Source organism: Dendropsophus ebraccatus, chromosome 7 (assembly GCF_027789765.1).
Source record: "Dendropsophus ebraccatus isolate aDenEbr1 chromosome 7, aDenEbr1.pat, whole genome shotgun sequence".
Classification (NCBI taxonomy): Eukaryota; Metazoa; Chordata; class Amphibia; order Anura; family Hylidae; genus Dendropsophus; species Dendropsophus ebraccatus.
In genome coordinates this window covers 44,923,236-44,943,613 of record NC_091460.1, presented here as the reverse complement: position 1 = coordinate 44,943,613, position 20,378 = coordinate 44,923,236, and the positions used below count along the sequence as shown (strand labels likewise).

The following is a 20,378-nucleotide window of genomic DNA, read 5'->3' as shown; positions in this document are numbered from 1 at the left end:
TTGAATTGAGTGTGAAAAAATGTGTAAAAGATAAAAAAAATTAAATAATAAAGTACCAGCGTATACCAGCAATAGCCAACATAGATAACAGATGTGTTTTTCAAAGCCTCCTGCCCATGACAGCTCCCCCTACACTTCTGTGTGTCGTCCCCCCATACAGTAACTGTAATTGTCATCACATTACATTCCACTTCTCACTTCTTTCTGTCATCCCTATGACCAATTCCTTTTACTTAGAAAACTATCAACAAAACTCATCTTGTCTGGAGTAAAAGGAAGTGACATGTCATCACCACATACTTTCGCAGGTAGAGTTTCACTGGCGTGTTAATGAACTTCTGAAAGTCGCGCAGGGACTTAATCTCTTTCCACACTTTGATGAGGGACTTGAGGAGAAGTCTGTCTTTTTCTTGCTCTGCATCTCGATATTTCCTTGTTTGTCTAGGATAAAAGAAAAAAAAAAATTGAAGAAATAATATATGCATATATCTAGGAGGGCTGGTTACTATAATGAGACACTTGGTGTCTGGATACTATTTGGGCACTATTGAGATCACCCCCAGGGCACCAAAACACCTCATAAGCATAAGGCCCCGTTCACACAGAGCAAGAGCGGCAGAATACCGCCAGCCTTCGTGTCATAATGACACTCTATAGGAGGCTCGCGCACTGCATCTCTCAGCGCTGAAGAATGAACATGTTCATTCTTCAGCGTGGAGAGACGCTGAGCGATGCGGCGTTCGAGCCTCCCGTAGAGGGTCATTATACAGATTTGTGAATTACCTCTATTTAAAAATCTCAAACCATCCAGTACTTATCATCTACTGTATGTCCTGCAGAATATGGTGTATTCTTTCCAGTCTGACACAGTGCCACCTCTGTCTGTGCCAGAAAATGTCCAGAGCGGTAGCAAATGCTCATAACTCAAAACGTGTTAAGCTTTGGACAGTTCTTATCATAGACAGAGGTGGCAGCAGAGAACACTGTGTCAGACTGGAGAGAATGCACCACTTCCTTCATGACATACAGCAGCTGATATGTACTGGAGGACTTGAGATTTTTAAATACAAGTCATTTACTATTCTGTAAAATTTTAAAACAATCTTCTGTCACTAGAGTACCCCTTTAAATTACACAGACAGCCTAGTGATTTTAACAAGAACAGTGCAATGCTTCCTTTTCCTAGATTGTAACAAAAAGTAATTATCCAAAATAGACAAACCCCTTTACTCCTTTAAGGCCATGTTCACATAGCGTAAGAGACTGGCCGTTCCTTGACCCGGCCAGGTCACGGAGCGGCCGGTCTCTGCAAAGATATTCCCAGGATGATCTTTTCGGCCGCAGGGTTCTGATGCAGGTGCATCAGCACGCGCCCGCATCAGAACTCCACACAGCACACTATGAAGCAAGTGTCCCCAGCCGTTTGCGTCATAGTGTGCACTGACACGGATTCCTACGGCCGCGATCGGCAACAACGGCCGTATAAATACGAAAAAATATGTTGTGTGAACATAGCCTAAATCTGTATTCCCACAATTAAATGTTGTCCCTTATGAATAAGATAAGGGATAACTAAGTGAATTATATTGACCGTTCTAGAAAAAAAAAATAATAGGAGGTGAAATGTCTCCTACAATGAAAATGTCAGAAAACGCATGTGCTGCCAGCCCTCCAGTCACTCCAGTCTATGGAGCAGCACTTGGCAGAGTTCAGAAGCCAAAGAATTTAGAGTGTTCTTCCATAGAGAATAAATTGAGTGCAGACCATGCATACACGGTCTTCTCCTTTTATTTGGGGGACCTCTTTCCTCCATTCTGGGGGTCCCAGCATCTCTGATTTCTGCAAAGGATTCCATTATGGATTTTTTCCAACGTAAAAAAAAGGGTGATATGAACATAACCTTAACAGTAATGTTAATTTATAGCTGTGATGTAATATCATATGTCTGTTTCATATGTATGTATATGATAATGTAATATCATATGTACATTATATATTCTGGCAAATTTAAGATGCATTTTCTGTATGGTTTGTGTCCGCCCCTGGAGAGAATAGCAGCTACTGGCTGGCAGCGCTGTTTATGGCCGATAACAAACACAATAATAAAAAAAGAATAAAACAATAAGAGGAGGAATGTGACTTTCATTACGGCCACAATTCTTCTACCATGTATGATTCCAATTAGATTTGTCTAATTTATTCGAGGAGCAGTGAGGCCGCACGTAAGTGAAACCAGCGCTCTTTGGCATGTCATATTTCCAGTGTCCTAGTAAAAGACTTTTTATGAGATAATGTACTAGAACTGAAGGCTTGTGAGGACAAAGCAGAACGTGCGGCCATGTGGAATCACTTCTGTGGTCACAGCAACACTCTATGGTGGGCAGATGCTATTAACACCCTCAATAGGAGTTCTAGGGCTGGGGATACCTGCCATTGTTTTCAGCACAGTAAAATTGCAGAAAAATTCATGTCGGGAAAGAAGTCACATGGAGTATTTTTTTCAACATTCAGAATAATAGAAATCATAAGTGACTCAAATTAGCATTGTAGTTCTTCCCTATAGGAAAAAAACATAATAAAAGGTTAAGTCAAAAAATCCAAACAACAAACGTTTTTACTCTGAGCATTGGGATAGCTCACAGAATTAAAGGTGTTATCCAGGCTTAGATAAACTTGGCTGTTTTCTTTCAGAAACAGCATGTCTCCTGTCTCCAGTTTGGGTGTGAGGTTTGCAGCTCAGTTTCATTAAAGTTACTAGATTTCAATTGTAACACCAAATGCAACCTGGGGAAAGAGGTGGTGCTGTTTTTGCAAGAAAGTAGCTAAGCTTTGACCAATTTTGGATAACCCCTTTAAAAGGTGGATCGGGTATTACTTGTTTTTATCTTGGACAATCCCCCCCAATAAAATATCTGCACCACTTTCGGTCACTTACTTAATTTCCACTTTATATTCAGCGATACTTTGTTCAGCGACTGTGCTGGTGACATGGATAGCGCCCCCAGTGGAGATGTTCTGTACAGCATTCCTCAGTGCATGCAACTTTTTTATGCAAAAAGAAATAAAAAAAACTATTAAGAATCATTGATAAATATACGTCAATCTATTCTAAACAGCTCGAGACCTGGAAACATCATAAAGGTGTGCAGCCTCAAAAGTCTAAAACGACTGTGTTCTTTGCCTAAGTAAATCCCTAAAAAACACTTTCTTCTTCTGCTGTTCTCACTGTGGGTTGTGGGTTTTACAACTCAGTTCCAACGAAGTTGAAATGTAATACCACACACACAACCTGAGGACAGAAGTGGTGTTTTTTTTTTGTTTAGTTTTTTTAGTACAAGGAAATAGCTGTGCTTTTTCTAATTCTGAATAACCCCTTTAAGTAAATAATAAGTGAATGCACAGAAAACCTTTAACACTCATTCATTTTTCAGGAGAAGCTGAGTACATGGATATACAGGTTTGTGGGAGAAGATTCAATATAAATTGGCATCTATTCACATACAACTCTGCTTATTCTGGGCCAAGTAGTCAAGGGTGAGTCCTAGTCAGTGACTGACCCCCGTGGACCCCCTGCGATCTCTTACTTTTCCCCTATCCTGTGGATAGGGAAAAAGTTGATTTTCTTGGAATACCTCTTTAAGCACAGACAAGTTTTACTGAATATTTTCCCACAAAATGATATATAAATCTGCTCAGTTTCTCCTGCTCTATAACATGATGGCTGCAGATTTACACTAGTAATGTGACCTCTCCAGTGGCTCTATCCCCACATACCTTGTCTGACAGGAGGTTAGTGAGGTTCTTTTGCTTCCTTCCCAGATACTGGTCATACAGCTGGGATAACCTGGATGCCAGGACATGCTCTCTGCTAAAAAGTGGGTGATGGGTAAAAACAATCCCCGAAATATCAATATCCAGCTGAAACTCCCCTTGAAGGGCTGCAGACTCCACCATGTACTGACGGGATTTCTTAGAGGGGACTGCCTTGGAGGAAAATGGAAAAGAACATTTATTGTCAAAGCCCGATAAGGATTCTGGGAGATTTCACTATTTCTATAATCTTTTTGCTGGTAGAAAGCAAGATACATCTGAAATATACAGTCTTCACACTAGCGTACTACAGACACATTTTGGGTCCCCAAAGTAACAACTGGAAATAGGTTTGCTGTAGATACATCCAATGCCAAGCAGATTCCGTACATGAGTCCTATTCCAATTAATAGGGATTGTGCACATAACTCACCTGGGACAATCCAATCTTTTTAAGACAACGGAATGTGCACCTTATGAGATATTTAAGTGACTCTGGACCCACAATCTGCCCCCCCCCAAACCGCTTGTACCTTCGGATAGCTGCTTTTATTCTAAGATCTGTCCTGGGGTCCGTTTGCCAGGTGATGCAGTTATTGTCCTAAAATACAACTTTTAAACTTGAAGCCCTGTGCCCAATGGCCGTGGCCTAGATTGTGTTTGCATTAGGCTGGCACACTCTCTCTGTCCCTCCTCCCCGCCCTCCTCATCATTAGGAATGCTCCAGGCAGGTATTCTCCTTTTCATCACATGTGTCAGCAAGGCACATGGGCTGGATCATTAAGGCACCTGTGTAGTTTTCACTGCAGAGGAATAGGAAAAATGCTGAAGAGGGTGGGGAGGAGGGACGGAGGGGTGGTGCAAAGTTAGGGCAAAGATACTCTAGGCCACGGCCGTTTGGCACAGGGTTGCAAGTTTAAAAGTTGTTTTTTAGGACAATAACTGCATCCCCTGCCGAACGGACCCCAGGACAGATCTTGGTTTAAAAGCAGCTATCTGAAGGTACAAGTGGTTTGGGGGGGGGGGGTCAGATTGTGGGTACAGAGTCGCTTTAACAAATATCATGCAAAATGACATGAGGATGAAAAAGCTGCATAAAACCAATGCAATACCCAATTAGGCTGTTTAGTGAAAAGTGTCTGTATGTTTCCCCAGCCAATGTATCAGGTCATATTTACAGTATAACCTTTAAGGGGTTGTTCACCGAAAATGGTTTTCTTTCAAATCAACTGGTGCCAGAAAGTTACAGAGATTTGTAATTTACTTCTATTAAAGGGGTTATCCAGTGCTACCAAAACATGGCCACTTTTGCCCCACTCTTGTCTCCAGTTCAGGTGTGGTTTGCAATTAAGCTCCATTTACTTCAATGGAACTGAGTTTTAAACCCCACCCAATCTGGAGGCAAGAGTGGTGCAAACGTGGCCATGCTTTTGTAGCACTGGATAACTACTTTAAGAAATCTCAAGTCTTTCAGTACATATCAGCTGCTGTATGTCCTGCAGGAAGTGATATATTCTGTCCAGTCTGACACAGTGCTCTCTGCTGCCACCTCTGCCCATGTCAGGAACTGTCCAGAGCAGCAGCAAATCCACATAGAAAACCTCTCCTGCTCTCCATACTGGAAAGAATACCACTTCCTGCAGGATAAGCAGCTCATAAGTACTGGAAGTAAATTACTAATATCTTGCACCAGATCATTTGAAATAATTTTTGTTTGTTAATTACTCCTTTAATGTCATTAATATCTGAGGATGTCTTATATTCCCAAGCCCTAATATATGGCTAATAAATAACCTGGGTACCCACTGGTACTAATACTATATCAAACTGTTATACTGAGGTCCCACCTTCTAAGTGCCTGGAACCTGGGAGTGATTGATACCACCGCACCCTCTATAGATATGACCCTGTACATAGTGGGCTCTAAATGATGGAGATATAATAGAGGAAAATAAACTCAAATCTAAAAAGTTATTGCAATGTCATATGCCGTAATATAACCAGAAGAAAAACAATGAGCTATAATTATCAGTGTGAATTCCATAATCCAACGGTTACAGACAATGAAAGACAGAGAAGGGCAGATCAATTCCACAGGAAGAGGAGCGGCAGAGATGTGCCCGCGGGGACAAGATGATAGGATCTGAATCATGGTGTGTATTATAAATAAGCTACATTGCCTATTCCCTGTGTACCTTTATGTATATGGTCTCCAAGGCTGGGTCTATGCCTTCATGTAGAGAGAATATTGGAGGTCTTGTAGGGGAGGCTTTTATAGGATTAGGTAAAGCTAAAATGTTCCCATCATCACCAAACCATTTCTTTCCCTGAGGACGAAAATACATAATGAAAAAGTGGTAAAACTCAGAACCCCAGGTCTTGTTCATAGTTCCTTATAAACAAATAAGACAAACATGATAATTAAAGGGGTCGTCCCACCACAGTCCCTATTTTCCTTTATGACACATCAAATCAAACAAGTCATAAAAGTTAGGTGGGAGTCAACCCCTGTGAAGTGAGCCCCACTATTGCCAAGAACAGGGGGCCTCAAATCCCTGTTCTTGGCGGGCGAGCAAGTCGAGCATTTGCCATCGCTTGCCTGTAAATAGGATCCAGACATCAGATTATCATAAACACTGGCTCGCTTTTCCTATCACGCAACAGGTCATTCTGACAGCTAAGACTCTGTTCACATTTTGCGGTAGAGTCTGTTCGGAGCCTCTGCTGCAAATTCCATCTGATTTAACACAAGGAATAGCAAAATTAATCACTGTTCTTTCTGTCATGATTGTTTACAGCACAACTGATGACATTGTAAGTCTTTGGGGTCTATCAGGCAGCACTGATATCAGTAGGCCAAACTGGAAAACTAAAATAACCCATTCCTGCCCCACAGAAAAATGTGCAGTGTATCACAGAACCAGCAAACTGTACTGTATACTTCTATATAATAGCTAATAATGACAGCGTTCCCAGTTCTGACTGCCTTTCATACCACATCTGTGTACAGCCATAATTTACAGGTCAATGGGACTCTGCAGTCTGCTGTCTGAGGTAAGATACTCATCTCGCCTCATAGCAGGTACAGTCCTATATGATCAATCTTCATAGTTTCAGTAATAAAACGAAAGGTTTAGACACAAATGTGAATGGCATCAAACAGGAGAATATTTTAGTTACACTAAAATATATATATATATATATATACACAGTATATCAGTATTAGTACCTCATCCTGCTGTAATATCCGATTCTCCAGAAGATTTTGGTTGGCTCGGGATACTTTTGGTTTTTCACCAATGTATAAACCCTCATCTTCCAGATACCTCGGCTGCATGTTCTCAGGGACCTTCATGCTGGGGGGCACTGCATGCAAAAGCAGAAGAAACAAAGTTGATATTGTTCTGCCTATAGCTTCATTTGCATTTTGTAACCCTCTTAGTCAAACTACCAGTTTCTACTTACTTTGAAATATACAAGAAGAATTCTCACTGTGGCCATGACTAAGGCAACAGAATCTGTTTTGCATCTCTTAAATTATGTAAAGAATTTTTTACATTTTCGGACAGAAAGTAAGTATGTGCTGTGACTGGGTTAGGACCTCAATGTACTTCTGTAATTTATTTGGGCATGGGGGGACCGCTTGAAGCAAGTTTTCAATGTTGCTGCAGCGCCACCCTCTGGTAATAAAGCATTACATATTGATAGGCTGTTAATGTAATGCACTAAAATACAATTCCCTAAAGTGACCCTTTGTGCATTCTGACATCTCTACACAGGTGTAAAGGGTAAATTCAGCGTTTTTCATACCTTATTTCATATCATACGTCATGGTGTTTGTTCAAGTAAAAAGTGTCCTTTCATCAACTGCAGATTGTATTAAGTGGGCGTGGCCTCGTGGCATTAGCGCCACATAGCCCCGCCCACAACGGCACCGTTGGGCCCCGCATCCTTGACGCCCATTGGTTGGCCGACGTAAAGGGGGTGGGGTCTAGACCTTTCGGCCAGCCTGTTCCAATGGCCAGCGAGGGGGCGGGACCAACTGTGGCGCTGTGGGCGGGGCTAAGTGGCGACAATCCCGCGAGGCCCCGCCCACTTAACTCAATCTGCACTTGATAAAAGATGATTTTTTTTTTTAACAAGCACCATGACGTATGATATAAAATAAGGTATGAAAAACACTAAGTTTACCCTTTACACCTGTGTAGAGATGTCAGAATGCACAAAGGAGGTGACAGTGTCACTTTAAAGCGAATGTACCATCAGTAAGTTTTGCAGATGGATAGAACGGCGCTGGGTAGCCGATGCTGCAGTCCTTTTTTTGAAACGCAGCCTGGTTCCCGCCTCCACTGCTTCACCGGTGCCCAGGAATAGAATGGCCCCGTACACAGGAACTGGGCAATGGTTCAAAAAAAGAATGGCAGCACCGGGAACTTATGGTACATTCGCTATAATAGGGCAAATGTGAATAGCAATAGCAAAACTCTTTTATACAATTTTTCTTTTTTTTATAATTACTATAAACCTATCATATACATAGCGGTGTTATATATCCACATAGACTATGGGGTAGCTTTATCAAACTGGTGTAAAGTAGAATTGTCTTAGTTGCCCCTAGCAACCAATCAGATTCCACCTTTCATTTTTCAAAGAATCTGTGAGGAATAAAAGATGGAATCTGATTGGTTGCTAGGGGAAAGTGAGACAATTCTACTTTACACCAGTTTGATAAATCTTCCCCATAGAGTCTATTTAAACAGAAAGCATATCCAAAATTCAGTTCTGTCAATTACCTGGTCGAAAGCTTGGTGTGAAAAAAACATCTCTCTCTTTCTGCAGCCGGCTGTGATATCCTTCATATTCAGCAGCCATCAGCTCTATAAAGTCACGTGCCGTCTGGTCAATGAGAAACAGGTCGTCTTCTGGAACCAAGGACTCCTCTTCTCCCTGTAACAATGTGATCGTGTGAAAATAATAGAATCATTTCCACCCAATTCAAGGAGATCTGCTTGGCACCCCACCAGTCACTGAGGAAAGCAATGACTAAAGCTATACATGAAATTACTGGGCATAGCCTTGGGTACAGCTATCCCCAATAAACCCACCATTCCTTCTTCCCCCTCCTCTGCTTGGTCTTGTTCGGCCCTTGCACTAGAGTCTCCGGTGTCCTCCTTTTTCTGAGGTTCTTCTGATTTCTTTTGGATTTGTCCAGTTTGTGCTTCTGGTTCAGGATCAAAGTTTAATGTAAAGAAGTTGAATGACTGTTCGGCGGTGGGATATCCATCCGGGACCTGCAAGGAGACCAATGGGATAATATATACATGAATGAATATACAAATTTGAAAAATTAAATAGAGGTAATAGGTAGCACACAATGCAGGAACACAGTGGAATTTGGTGTCTAGCATTAGCTTTATATAGATTGTCTATTCATTTTTAAGTTGTTTTGTGTTTTGGCACTGCCTACTTGTTAGTTCCCCCAGGAGAAACCTGGCATTAAAGGGGTACTCCGGAGTCTTCCAGTACATATCAGATGCTGTATGTCCTGAAGGAAGTTAAAGGGAACCTGTCACCCCCCGTACCGGGGTGACAGGTTCCCGACCCCCCGTTAGAGACCCCTATACTTACCTCATCCTGCCGGGTCCCGCTTCTGGATTCGGTCGGGTCCCGGAGATCTCAGCCGCTGCAGCCCGGCGCGCGCGCTGAGAGATGAGTCCAACACCCATAGAGAATGACAGGAGAGTCCAGCGCTCCGTCATTCTCTATGAGCGTTGGACTCATCTGTCAGCGCGCGCGCCGGGCTGCAGCGGCTGAGATCTCCGGGACCCGACCGAATCCAGAAGCGGGACCCGGCGGGATGAGGTAAGTATAGGGGTCTCTAACGGGGGGTCGGGAGCCTGTCACCCCGGCACGGGGGGTGACAGGTTCCCTTTAAGTGGGACACACAACAGCTGATAAGTACTGACAGAGTTGATATATTTAAATAGAATTAACTTACAAATCTGCATAACTTTTGAACACCAGTTGAGTTAAAAAAAATTCTCTCTCCAGAGCACCCCTTTAAGTGTTCAAATTCTCTGCAGTGCCTCCGCAGGGGAGTTTAAGCATTACTAAATGCACTTAAAAAGAAAATGGGTAACATGTAACATAAGACAAAACAGGTCTTCCAGACCAAGAGACTGTCTTAGTAGCCACCCTGGCAAAGAAACCAGATACCTAAACAGAGGAGCAGTCTATTAACTCAGAACTCCCCATCAGGATATATAAAATGAGTTCCCTTAACCTGACAACTCAGTATGTCCCAAGCAGATAATAAACGTACGAATCCTAGCAGACTTACATTAGATCTTTTCTGGACCGTCTTCACAGCATCCCGGAATCGTACTCGTGATGACAGCTGAGCTTCTACGTCCTTTGCTTTCTGAAGAGGGATGACATCCTGCTGTGGGGCCATAGGACAAACATGTAATAAGTATAAGTACATCTAAACTATCTAGTGTTGCCCAGATCTTATATTGATCAGTATTTACTAGGACGCCATAGATAATTTCTCTAAATACCAATAAAAGTTTACATTAATTGGAAATTCAATGTGTTGTACTCACCTCCTCATCAAACCTTGTACTAGACCTAGTAAGGCTTCTAGGTGAGACGACCGGGGACTCTTGCTGGAGAATACTCTCTGCTTTAGACTGGACAATAAATTCTCAATATTAGTGATGATGAAAGCAATGGCCGACTTTCCTAGGATCACGTTTCACTGCACGGGGTGTGATAAAGCCCTAGTGCATACATCCAGCTGTAAACAAATAATCAACCCTGACAGCTATTCTTCTTATTATACGGCATGATACAAATCACACCAAAGGGATGAAATAAAACAGAGTATCTGGTCGATTACATTCGTATGTAAGTAACTTGGCTCCACTGAAGCTTCATCTGGTTAGGGAAGATCGTAAAAACACCACTCATATACACATGGATCTCTAGAGGAGTAGGTCATGAGAAAGTCATAGTATACTCTGAGTTAACCTTTGGTACTTAAAGGGCTTATCCAGGGTTAGAAAACCATGGGTGCTTTCTTCCAGAAACAGCGCCACTCTTGTTTCCAGTTGGTTTGGAATTAAGCTTCAGTCACTTCAATAGAACAGAGTTGCAAAACCTTCACCTAAACTGCAGACAAGAGTGGTGCCTGGAAAATCCCTTTAATAACATGATATGTAAATCAAACAGCACCCCTAGTGGAAGAACATAAAACTAAAACATAGAAAAGTACGGTCAGATCTATTAACTTAACAACCTAAAGTAAGGTAAGGCCACCATTCTATTTGCAATGCTTTGATGTATAGTCTTGGGGATGATCTGATCATAATGTACATATATGAACGGCCAGTACAGAGATCTTTCTTGTGATCTTTTTACAACTTTATCTGTAACCATGACAAGGGGGCATTCTCTACGTATAGAGAAAAGAAGGTTTTACCATCAGCAAAGACGCGGATTCTTTACTGTACAAGCTGTGAGACTGTGGAATTTTCTGCCATATGATTGTGTGACAGCTGATTCATGAAACTATTTCAAGGAAGGCCTAGATGCTTTTCTTGATAAATTTAATATTACAAGTCTGGGAGAAATTTCCCCCCCTTGTATGGGGCAATTGGCATCTGCCCCATAATGGTTGTATGGCTTCTCCCTGGATCAGCAAAGAAGCATTATAGGTAGAGATGAGCAAACCTGGAGCATGCTCGAGTCGATCCGAACCAGAATGTTCGGCATTTGATTAGCGGTGGCTGCTGAACTTGGATAAAGCTCTAAGGCTACGTGGAAATCATGGATATAGTCATTGGCTGCATCCATGTTTTCCAGACAACCTTAGAGCTTTATCCAAGTTCAGCAGCCCCAGCTAATCAAATGCCGAACGTTCGGGTTCAGATCGACCCGAACCCGAACCCGGTTCGCTCATGTCTAATTATAGGTTAATCCTGATGGACTCTTGTCTTTTTTCATTCATCATGACCATAACACATTATTTTAATTAATGACAGATGCAGATCCCCCCCTCCAAAAAAAAAATAAAAAATCTTGAAAACCTGGGAAGCCCAGTCTCCTCACCCTTCCAGCTTTCAGTTTTTCTCGCAGCCGTTCTCTCATGGAAGATTCAGCAGAGCTGGCCTTCGTACTGGAGACGTTTAATGGAGGTAAACCTAAAACAGGTTACTCTGGTTAGATTCTGTCTGGATTTATTTATTGCGTTATTCCAAGACTATTATACATGTTCTATTTCTGAAACAAGCAGGGAAAAAAAACTGCACTTGGCTTGAAGCTTGCCCATGTGCGGGTATAGAATTAAAACATAGACAACATCTCTGCTGGTAAACACACACACAGAAGAAAACAATTTACTCAGCTCGGCTGCCAACCTACTCCAGAAACTGGCCGAGCTAAGGCTACAGTCTACATATACCGCAAGTGTCCTAGGAGCTTCCAGCACATGCCGTGACCCTATCCATAAGCCTTAGGACCTGATTTGGAGGGGAGTTCTAACATAGGTTTCCGGACAGACACTGAAAGACGCAGGGAGAGGGGCAGCCTAAAGGCCCTATTACTAGGAGTAATTAACGGTAAAATTGGCCTGATTCAGACAATTAGCGCTCCTTGTACAAGTTATACTGATGCGCATCCGACAAGCAATTTACATTACCTCCCCAAGTTCCTGGTCTCCTCATGCGCTCTGAGCTGACAGGCCCCTCAGCCAATCACTGGCAGGAGGAGACCAGGTACATAAACCAGCAATGTAAACCGTTTGGGCAAAGGCTGCACAGACATCACTAACAATGTCCATACAGCCCTTGCCAAATTATTATCGGGCCTAACATAGACCCAATAAACGAGTGCCGATCTATCAGATCAGCGTTTGTTTACAGCATTGATCAGGCCTTTATCTGCCCATGTAGTAGGACCCTAAGACCCACTTCTGTATTTTATGTGTATGGCAGGTTCTCTATGTGGTAATATTTTATTTGTCCAGCAGGGGCATAACAGGGAACCCACACCCTCAGCATGGCTATAGGCCTTAAAGGGAACCTCTCATGACTTTTATGCTGCCCAAATCACAAATCATCACGGTGATCCCCAGTGACTTCTCCCAGTCCCACCAGCCTTGATTGACTTATACCCTAAGGGTCCATTTACACAGAAAGATTATCTGACAGATTATCTGCCAAAGATTTGAAGCCAAAGCCAGGAACAGACTATAAACAGAGATCAGGTCATAAAGGAAAGACTGAGATTTCTCCTCTTTTCAAATCCATTCCTGGCTTTGTCTTCAAATCTTTGGCAGATAATCTGTCAGATAATCTTTCTGTGTAAATGGACCCCGAGAGAGCTATCAATGAAGGCCCCCAAGGACTTGTAGTTCAGGCAGCATGAAAGTGATGACAGGTTCACTTCTTAAAGTGGTTGTCTAATCTAATCAAGGAAGTGACACTCAGTCAGCCAGTGACAGCCGTAATGAGCTTGTATCACATGGAGACCAGGAATTTCTGAGCAGGAGGAGGTTTGCACCATCAGAACAGCAGGTGCAGTAGATCAGCAACAGGGGAGTACAGTTCTTTTTTGTCCTGGCCTGATCATTGTGAAAAACAAATGTTTTTCAGACAATCCCTTTAACAAATAGAATCTAGAGCAGCAATATACGTTCATCCAAGGCACGTTTAAATTCAGTTATGCCGGGGATAAACACACCTATATAATCATTTTATTGGCATAAAGACACCTCAGTACTGTTTGGCAGTTTCAGAATCTGTACCATCATATAATGGGTCACAATTATCTCTTGGATTACACTATAGATCATGCCCGGCTCTCTGCCCCTGGCACGGCCCCTCTGACAAGCTCCTGTGCATGGTTACAGACATCATCCACCAGAGGACCATCCAGAGCCAGACATTCCTGGTTAGATCCCTGCGGCTGTACTCACTGCGCTGTCCTCGTGGAGCAGCTCCAGCATCCTCCACAGCTTCATCTTCATGTCCATCTCTGACATTCTCTATCAGCTGAAGAGACAGAACAGCAAATAAATCAGAGAAACAGCAGACGCATACACACTGTGTGAGGGAAAAAGATTGAATTATGCACCCAGATAGAAATGTTGGATTATGCAATACTCATCATGCAGTTATGCCTCAGATATGTAAGTAATTACAGGCGTGTATGATTAGATATCGGAACGTGCCACAAGAGGGCGTAACAGTCCTTACCCCACTGCATAAAACTCTCAGAGGACACTTTTGGGTAATGTACCTCTTGTTCACACTACTTAATATGGCTTAATGATATATTAATGATAAGGAAGGAGGATAGTTGTTTTCATGTATTGCCGCCACCTAGGCAGTTCTCTTAAACTGAGGGCACACACATAGCAAACAGGCTCAAGATGGCCCAGTCAGACTACTACTACCACTACTACTACTACTACTACTACTACAACAGAAGATCATTTGGGAAAAATAGTTATTCGTTCTGAGGACTTAAAAAGTCAACTCTAAATAGGCAAAAATGGAGATTAAATAGACATAAGCAGGTAACTAACAGGGCTCATTCATACAGAGTTCATGAAGTGTGTGGGACTGGAGTATGTTGGTAATCCTTTCTGCTTCCTTTTTGATGCAGTTTGCGGCACTATGCCATACTCAGACACATAGGAGTCTATGGGTGGTTGTGAATCAGAATACCATCCAAATGGCACATCCCGGTCCATCATCATGCACTCGGTGCATCCATCAATCTCTTAGCTTGCTGGCCAGTTGTGGTTCTAGCAAACGTTGCAGACATTATTTCAACTGATTTACATGGGCAGAGCTACCAGGTTATAAGGGAAAACAGCTGTTATGGGGCTCACCGCCTAAGAGGGCACAATGCCACTGAGACCTTACAGACAGTAATGTACCAGGACAATGGAAGAGTATGTGCATGATCTCTCCTTTGTAGCATTACATTATGTATTAGTCCTGTGCTGTATTATGCCTGTGCTAGAACATTAATGCATGTCTGCATCATTATATACTCTTTCCGTGCTGTCATGTAACTGTATACCTGTAAATGTTGCTGTGTCTCCAGGCCACCGCCTGTCCACTCCAGAATGATTGACAGTCAGTTCATGTTGAAATCCCATGAAGCCTAAAGGCCCTATTATCGGCCAATAATCCCTAGGTGTAATAGCTCCTGTTAAAAGGCAACAATCAGCCGACATGCACAATGTCGGCTGATACTTGTCTTTCAGCATGTTGAAAAATTTTAGAGTGATAACGACTGTCTGCTGGCCGCCGTCTCCTATGGGTTCCTGGGACAATCTTAAGATCGTCCAGGGAGCACCTCCCGCAACTCCCCGCACCCCCTCCCCCGGTCACTGTCAGCACATGTTATAGCGCCAGCAGCAAGCGGGGAATGAGAAGCAAGCAAGCCCTGATCTGCCAGGCGATCACTTGCTTCTGCTGATCGGCCCATGTAATAGGGCCTTAAGATGAGCAACTGTCAATCATTCTGGAGGAGGTGGGTGGCGACAGGCTAGAAACACAGCGGTGGTCAGAGAGCGAAAATATTTTTCTTTTAAATCAACTGTTGTCAGAAAGTTAGATAGATTTGTAATCTACTTCTATTTAAAAATGTCAAGTCTTCCCATACTTTTCAGCTGCTGTATACCCTGCAGGAAGTTGTGTATTCTTTCCAGTCTGACATCTCTGTCCTTTACAAAAACTGTCCAGGGCAGTAGCAAATCCCTGTAGAAAACCTCTACTGCTCTGGACAGTTCCTGTCACGGACAGAGGTGTCAGCAGAGAGCAGTGTGTCAGACTGAAGAGAAAACACAACTTCCTGCAGGACATACAGCAGCTGATAAGTATGGGAAGACATGACATTTTTAAATAGACGTAAATTGAAAATATATATATAACTTTCTGACACCAGTTGATTTGAAAGAAAAAGATTTTTGCTGGATTAATCCTTTAAGGCTAACAGAGAGGGAGAAAAAAATAAACTATAAAAACAGTAGTGCAGTAAAATTCTTTACCGCTTTCTTCCTTTTCTGCCGTTGCGCTTTCAAAGTCTTTTTCAACTGCTCCACCTCAGCTTCATCTTCATTGTCCAGGAGCTCCTGAGGGGAAAAGGAACCCGCAAAGCATTATTTACAACAATAGTATATAAAAAATAGAAAGAGAGAGTAAAGTAATCATACCCGAAGGCTTTACCACATGATTCCTGTAGAAAACATTCAGGGTTATATAATATTTTCTCATTGTAACTTAAAGGGGAACTATCAGCAGGTTAGACGAATCTTAAAGGGGTGTCTTCCTATGTAGCAAAGGGGTCAGGGCGCACGGTAATGCTGAGTTTACATGGAACGATTATCGTTCGAATTTTCGCAATAACGATCGCATTTGAGCGTGTAAACACAGCGAACAATCAAGCGACGAGCGAGAAATCGTTCATTTTGATCTTTCAACACGTTCTCAAATCGCCGTTCGTCGTTTGCTTAATATTCGCATATGGCTTCGTGTAAACAGTCTATCAAAGATTCACCCTATGTGAAAGATGGGCTTAAACGATCTTAAAAACGATCGCAATCACGATTTTTCTTACAAATTTTCTTACGATTTTTCTAATGATTTATTCGTTTAAACGCTGATCGTTATAAAAACCAAATCATTGCTTCAAAATCGTTAAACGATCGATTGGGCGAATTATCGCTTTGTGTAAACGCAGCATAGATCTGCAACCTCTGCATTCCATACAGCTGTACCGCTGGCTTTATTCAGTCCTACGCCCATAAGCATCAGCTGTGTAATAGTGACAGGTGGGGAGGCCATAGTCATATATAATAACGAACGCTCATGAAATGCAAACAAAGTAAATATCTGACACAAGTACATAGAGAACCCACTGAGGGAATGCCTGGTCTAAGGTCACACTGGCTTCATAGGACAAATAGATTCCTACCAATTGTCTGCATTAGAGTTACATAAGCTTGTGAAGCCGTCCATATCCTGATATAGAGTAAGCTGAGACATTCCTTATTAATTCCATCATCTAGAAAAGCACCATAGACCTGACAGCTTAGCCTGAGATCGTATGGAATCCCGCCAGCCATACACTGGGACCATAAGGTAAAACATGGAATCAATTAGAAGTGAACGAAACGTATCACACAGAAAAACATTGACCATAGTGATAAAAAGGAGATAGTCATAGACAGTGTTACACTAATCTTTAGAACTTTACGTGTCTGCCCAAACATATTATGTAATGACTGAAACAGCTATCCCCTAATGTATTGTTGTTGTATAATAATACATGCAGCTAAAGGGATCGAGGCTGATCACACATCATGGCAAATAGCTGTTGCTTAAAGGGGTAATTTCTTCAATAAAAAAAAAGAGTCTGATGGTGATCAGCGCACCTCCATGGATCTTGTTCTTGAGACCCCTCATATCCACAACAAAAGAAATGTAGTATTAGGTTGGATTCACACTACGGAATAGGGGCGGATAATCCAACGCAAATTCCGTTGCTCGCATCTCCGCCTGTGCCATAGACTCTCTTGTATGGTCGGCAGATTCCATCGTCTGGCAAAAGAATTGACATGTCAATTCTTTCGGCGGCCAGCAGGATTCGCCCGACCATAGAATGGAGTCTATGGCACAGGCGGAGACACGTGTGGTTGCGAGCAGGGGCGAGTGACGGAATCAATGGCGGGTGATCCGGTTGGATTCCTGTGTGAACCCACCCTTACCTGGCCATTGTGGTTGGGCGGACCCTTCCAGAGAGGACACTGCTGCTGCTTACAGTGCTTCTCCCCTAGGACATAAGCAGGCCACACATAGTTGACATTTGTTTGGGCATCTGACAGCTATCCCAGTCCCCACATGTACCCTTAGCTTGGCTGATTGTGCATGTATTCTGAATGCCAATCTCAAGGACAGAATGACAGCTACTATCAGGGGATTTTACAAGAGGTCCCGCACACGCATTACGGAGTCAGTTTATGCCACTAAAATCAATGGCCTTGGTCAACTTTTATCTATTCTGCACAGGCAGCTTTAGGGTATGTTAAGACAATATTTTTCAGGCGTGGGAACATCATGCTCTTTATGTACAGCCCCAAAAAATGTTGTTGCTCCGTGTAATCTCTTCAATGGGCCACCCGGACGATCTAAGGATCATATGGCACCCTTGTTTCTCCAGAGCTGTCTTTCCCATTGGGCAAGGTAGGTGATTGCCCAGGGTCCCATGACTCATAGGGGGCCCAAGTGACAGCCACCTTCCCTGCAGAAAGGGAAAATGTCCCTATGATTGGCAGACATGCCATGCACATCTGCCAAACCAGAGAAAGTTGGGTTACATGGTACAGAACCAGGTGGCAACCAGTCCAGCTGTGCCCTGAGAGACACCATGCCGGTGCTGGGCCATGCAGCAGGACATGCTGTAGAACTCCATTTTCCACATAGGATGCATCCGGGTGACAGCACAAAGCTGTTGGTGACTCTTGCGATACCCATGCGGTTTTCTGCTTGCTTCCACATAGAGGGCAATTGGTACCTTTTCCAAGATGGCGTCCGTTGGGCTCAGGTCATCTAGTACACATGCGAGGATCTCCGCTGCGGAATCAAGCTCAATGACGTAACCCGGACCTTCCCATGACTCTTTGCGTTCACTCGGAACATGCGTGATTCTGTTGCTGACAAACACCGAGGCCATAAAGCCAGCATGGAGTGAACAGCTGATTGTTAGAGCACCTGGTGAGTGATGGCCTCTTCCATTAACCATGTATGGACTGGACTTTATTAGGAAGACACTATTTGGGTTTTGTGGACTTTATTATATGAATTGGGAGAATCAGCCACCCTGATGGCACTTATCTCACATCGTATATATATTAATTGGGATTTTACACTGTACTGATGCACTGTATTATATTGAATCATGTATTGTTTACATATACTAATTATGATGATGTCACTAATGATGGGATGTACAATGGGAGGGGTTTCCATGTTAAATACCAGCCATTGTTTCACTGATATTGTTGCTTGCAAAAGATGTCAATGAGAGATCGAAACGTCACACATTGACGGGTGAATAAAAACCTTTTTTTCATTCACTAATTACTGGAGTGCCGCCTCGGACAAACTTTGTTTTATTATATATATATATATATATATATATATATATATATATATATGTATATATATATATATACACATACAGTATATATATATATATATATCTATATATATATATATATCTTGTAGGCATACACTCCCACACTGTCAGTAAGGCCATTGTACAGTTGGTTTCTATTTAGCACCAACCTAGCAACATCCCTATACAGTGTACTGCTCCCTCCCCACAACACTGTAACCTCTTCACTGCCGGTATGGATTAGTAACAATGACAGCTACACATAGACTATAATAATACAGACTCCTTCCAGTGCAAAGAAACTACTGATATAAGGCGCAGGCAAGCAAGGGTTAACAGTGCTTACATAGAGAGAAGCTACAATGTATGGAGCACCGACCTGCACTATCATCCTCTGCTGCTCCTCTGTGCCCCTCATGGTGCCCGGCTATTGCTGCTGCCTCCTCCTCCCCCTGCAGCAGCACATTGATGTCCGCTCTGCAGCCCTCACGTATCAGCAGGGAGACCTCTTCTCTGGTAACTTACAGGCAGAGCACTAACAACATAGTAACTGTAGGCAGCCATTGTCTGCCCAGCCCCTCCCACTCCCAGAATGCCTCCTGTGTGGTGGGAAGGACTGGGCTGGACTGGGATCACACTGGGATTAGGCTGAGGGAAAGATGATGCAGGAGCCTATTGCTTTCTTATAGCTTCTGCCATACCTTGTCAGATCTGCTGAGAGTTGTAGTTCCTCAGCTCCTCAGCCATGATTTCATTTGGGAAATCTTTTTTCTATACACATTTAGTGAGCTCTGACATGGTGACACATATATTATTACTTATACTGGTTACAGTGAGAGATGGTGGGTGTAAACAGAATTGTGGTGGTCACTCAGCTTTCCCAGAACCCTGAAACAGTGCTGTTCCAGCTATAAACAAGACAGACTACAGGAGTCTGGGGAAGCAGGGTGACAGTCCCTGAGAGGTGGGTTAGCAGCAATATTGGTTGTCAGCCAGCTTGTTGGACACATTGGAAGATCAAAGGGTTTTCTTTTTTTATTTAATGAAAATTTCCCTAAGGGTTATCCAAAGTCCTATGGATAAGGGGGTAACTAGCTAATCGTGGGACCCCAAATGTGGAAAGACAGTCCCCTGGGTGAATGGAGTGGCAGTGTTCATGCTCATTCATTCATTCATTCATTCTCTGTGGAACTATAGGAGCACTAAATTTAGCAATGAGTCCCATAGAAAGTGAATGGAGAATTTAATGTTCCCATGTAATAATTCTGCCTGCATTCTGCTGTGGATTCCGCATGGAAATCTATGCAGATACCATGCCATAAGTTATAGACATTTGTTACTTCTCGAAGGAACATGTTTGTATTTTCGTACGA

At 42.8% G+C, this 20,378-nt stretch overlaps 1 protein-coding gene across 1 annotated transcript in view; it reads right to left on the bottom strand.

Annotated features, from left to right (window-relative positions):
• CC2D2A (coiled-coil and C2 domain containing 2A) overlaps positions 1–19,582 on the bottom strand; it is a 54,658-nt gene extending 35,076 nt beyond the window's left edge. Inside the window, exons 1-13 of the mRNA XM_069977426.1 lie at positions 19,385–19,582; positions 15,878–15,961; positions 13,790–13,865; positions 11,923–12,014; positions 10,416–10,502; positions 10,151–10,252; positions 8,916–9,101; positions 8,604–8,757; positions 7,040–7,176; positions 6,006–6,137; positions 3,775–3,984; positions 2,936–3,042; positions 301–441 (exon numbers count right to left, since the gene is read on the bottom strand). Of these exons, the coding sequence (XP_069833527.1) occupies positions 301–441; positions 2,936–3,042; positions 3,775–3,984; positions 6,006–6,137; positions 7,040–7,176; positions 8,604–8,757; positions 8,916–9,101; positions 10,151–10,252; positions 10,416–10,502; positions 11,923–12,014; positions 13,790–13,865; positions 15,878–15,961; positions 19,385–19,423 (1,547 nt within the window). The 5' untranslated portion in view covers positions 19,424–19,582. The remainder of the gene's footprint in view (positions 1–300; positions 442–2,935; positions 3,043–3,774; positions 3,985–6,005; positions 6,138–7,039; positions 7,177–8,603; positions 8,758–8,915; positions 9,102–10,150; positions 10,253–10,415; positions 10,503–11,922; positions 12,015–13,789; positions 13,866–15,877; positions 15,962–19,384) is intronic.
• Positions 19,583–20,378: the final 796 nt, after the last annotated feature.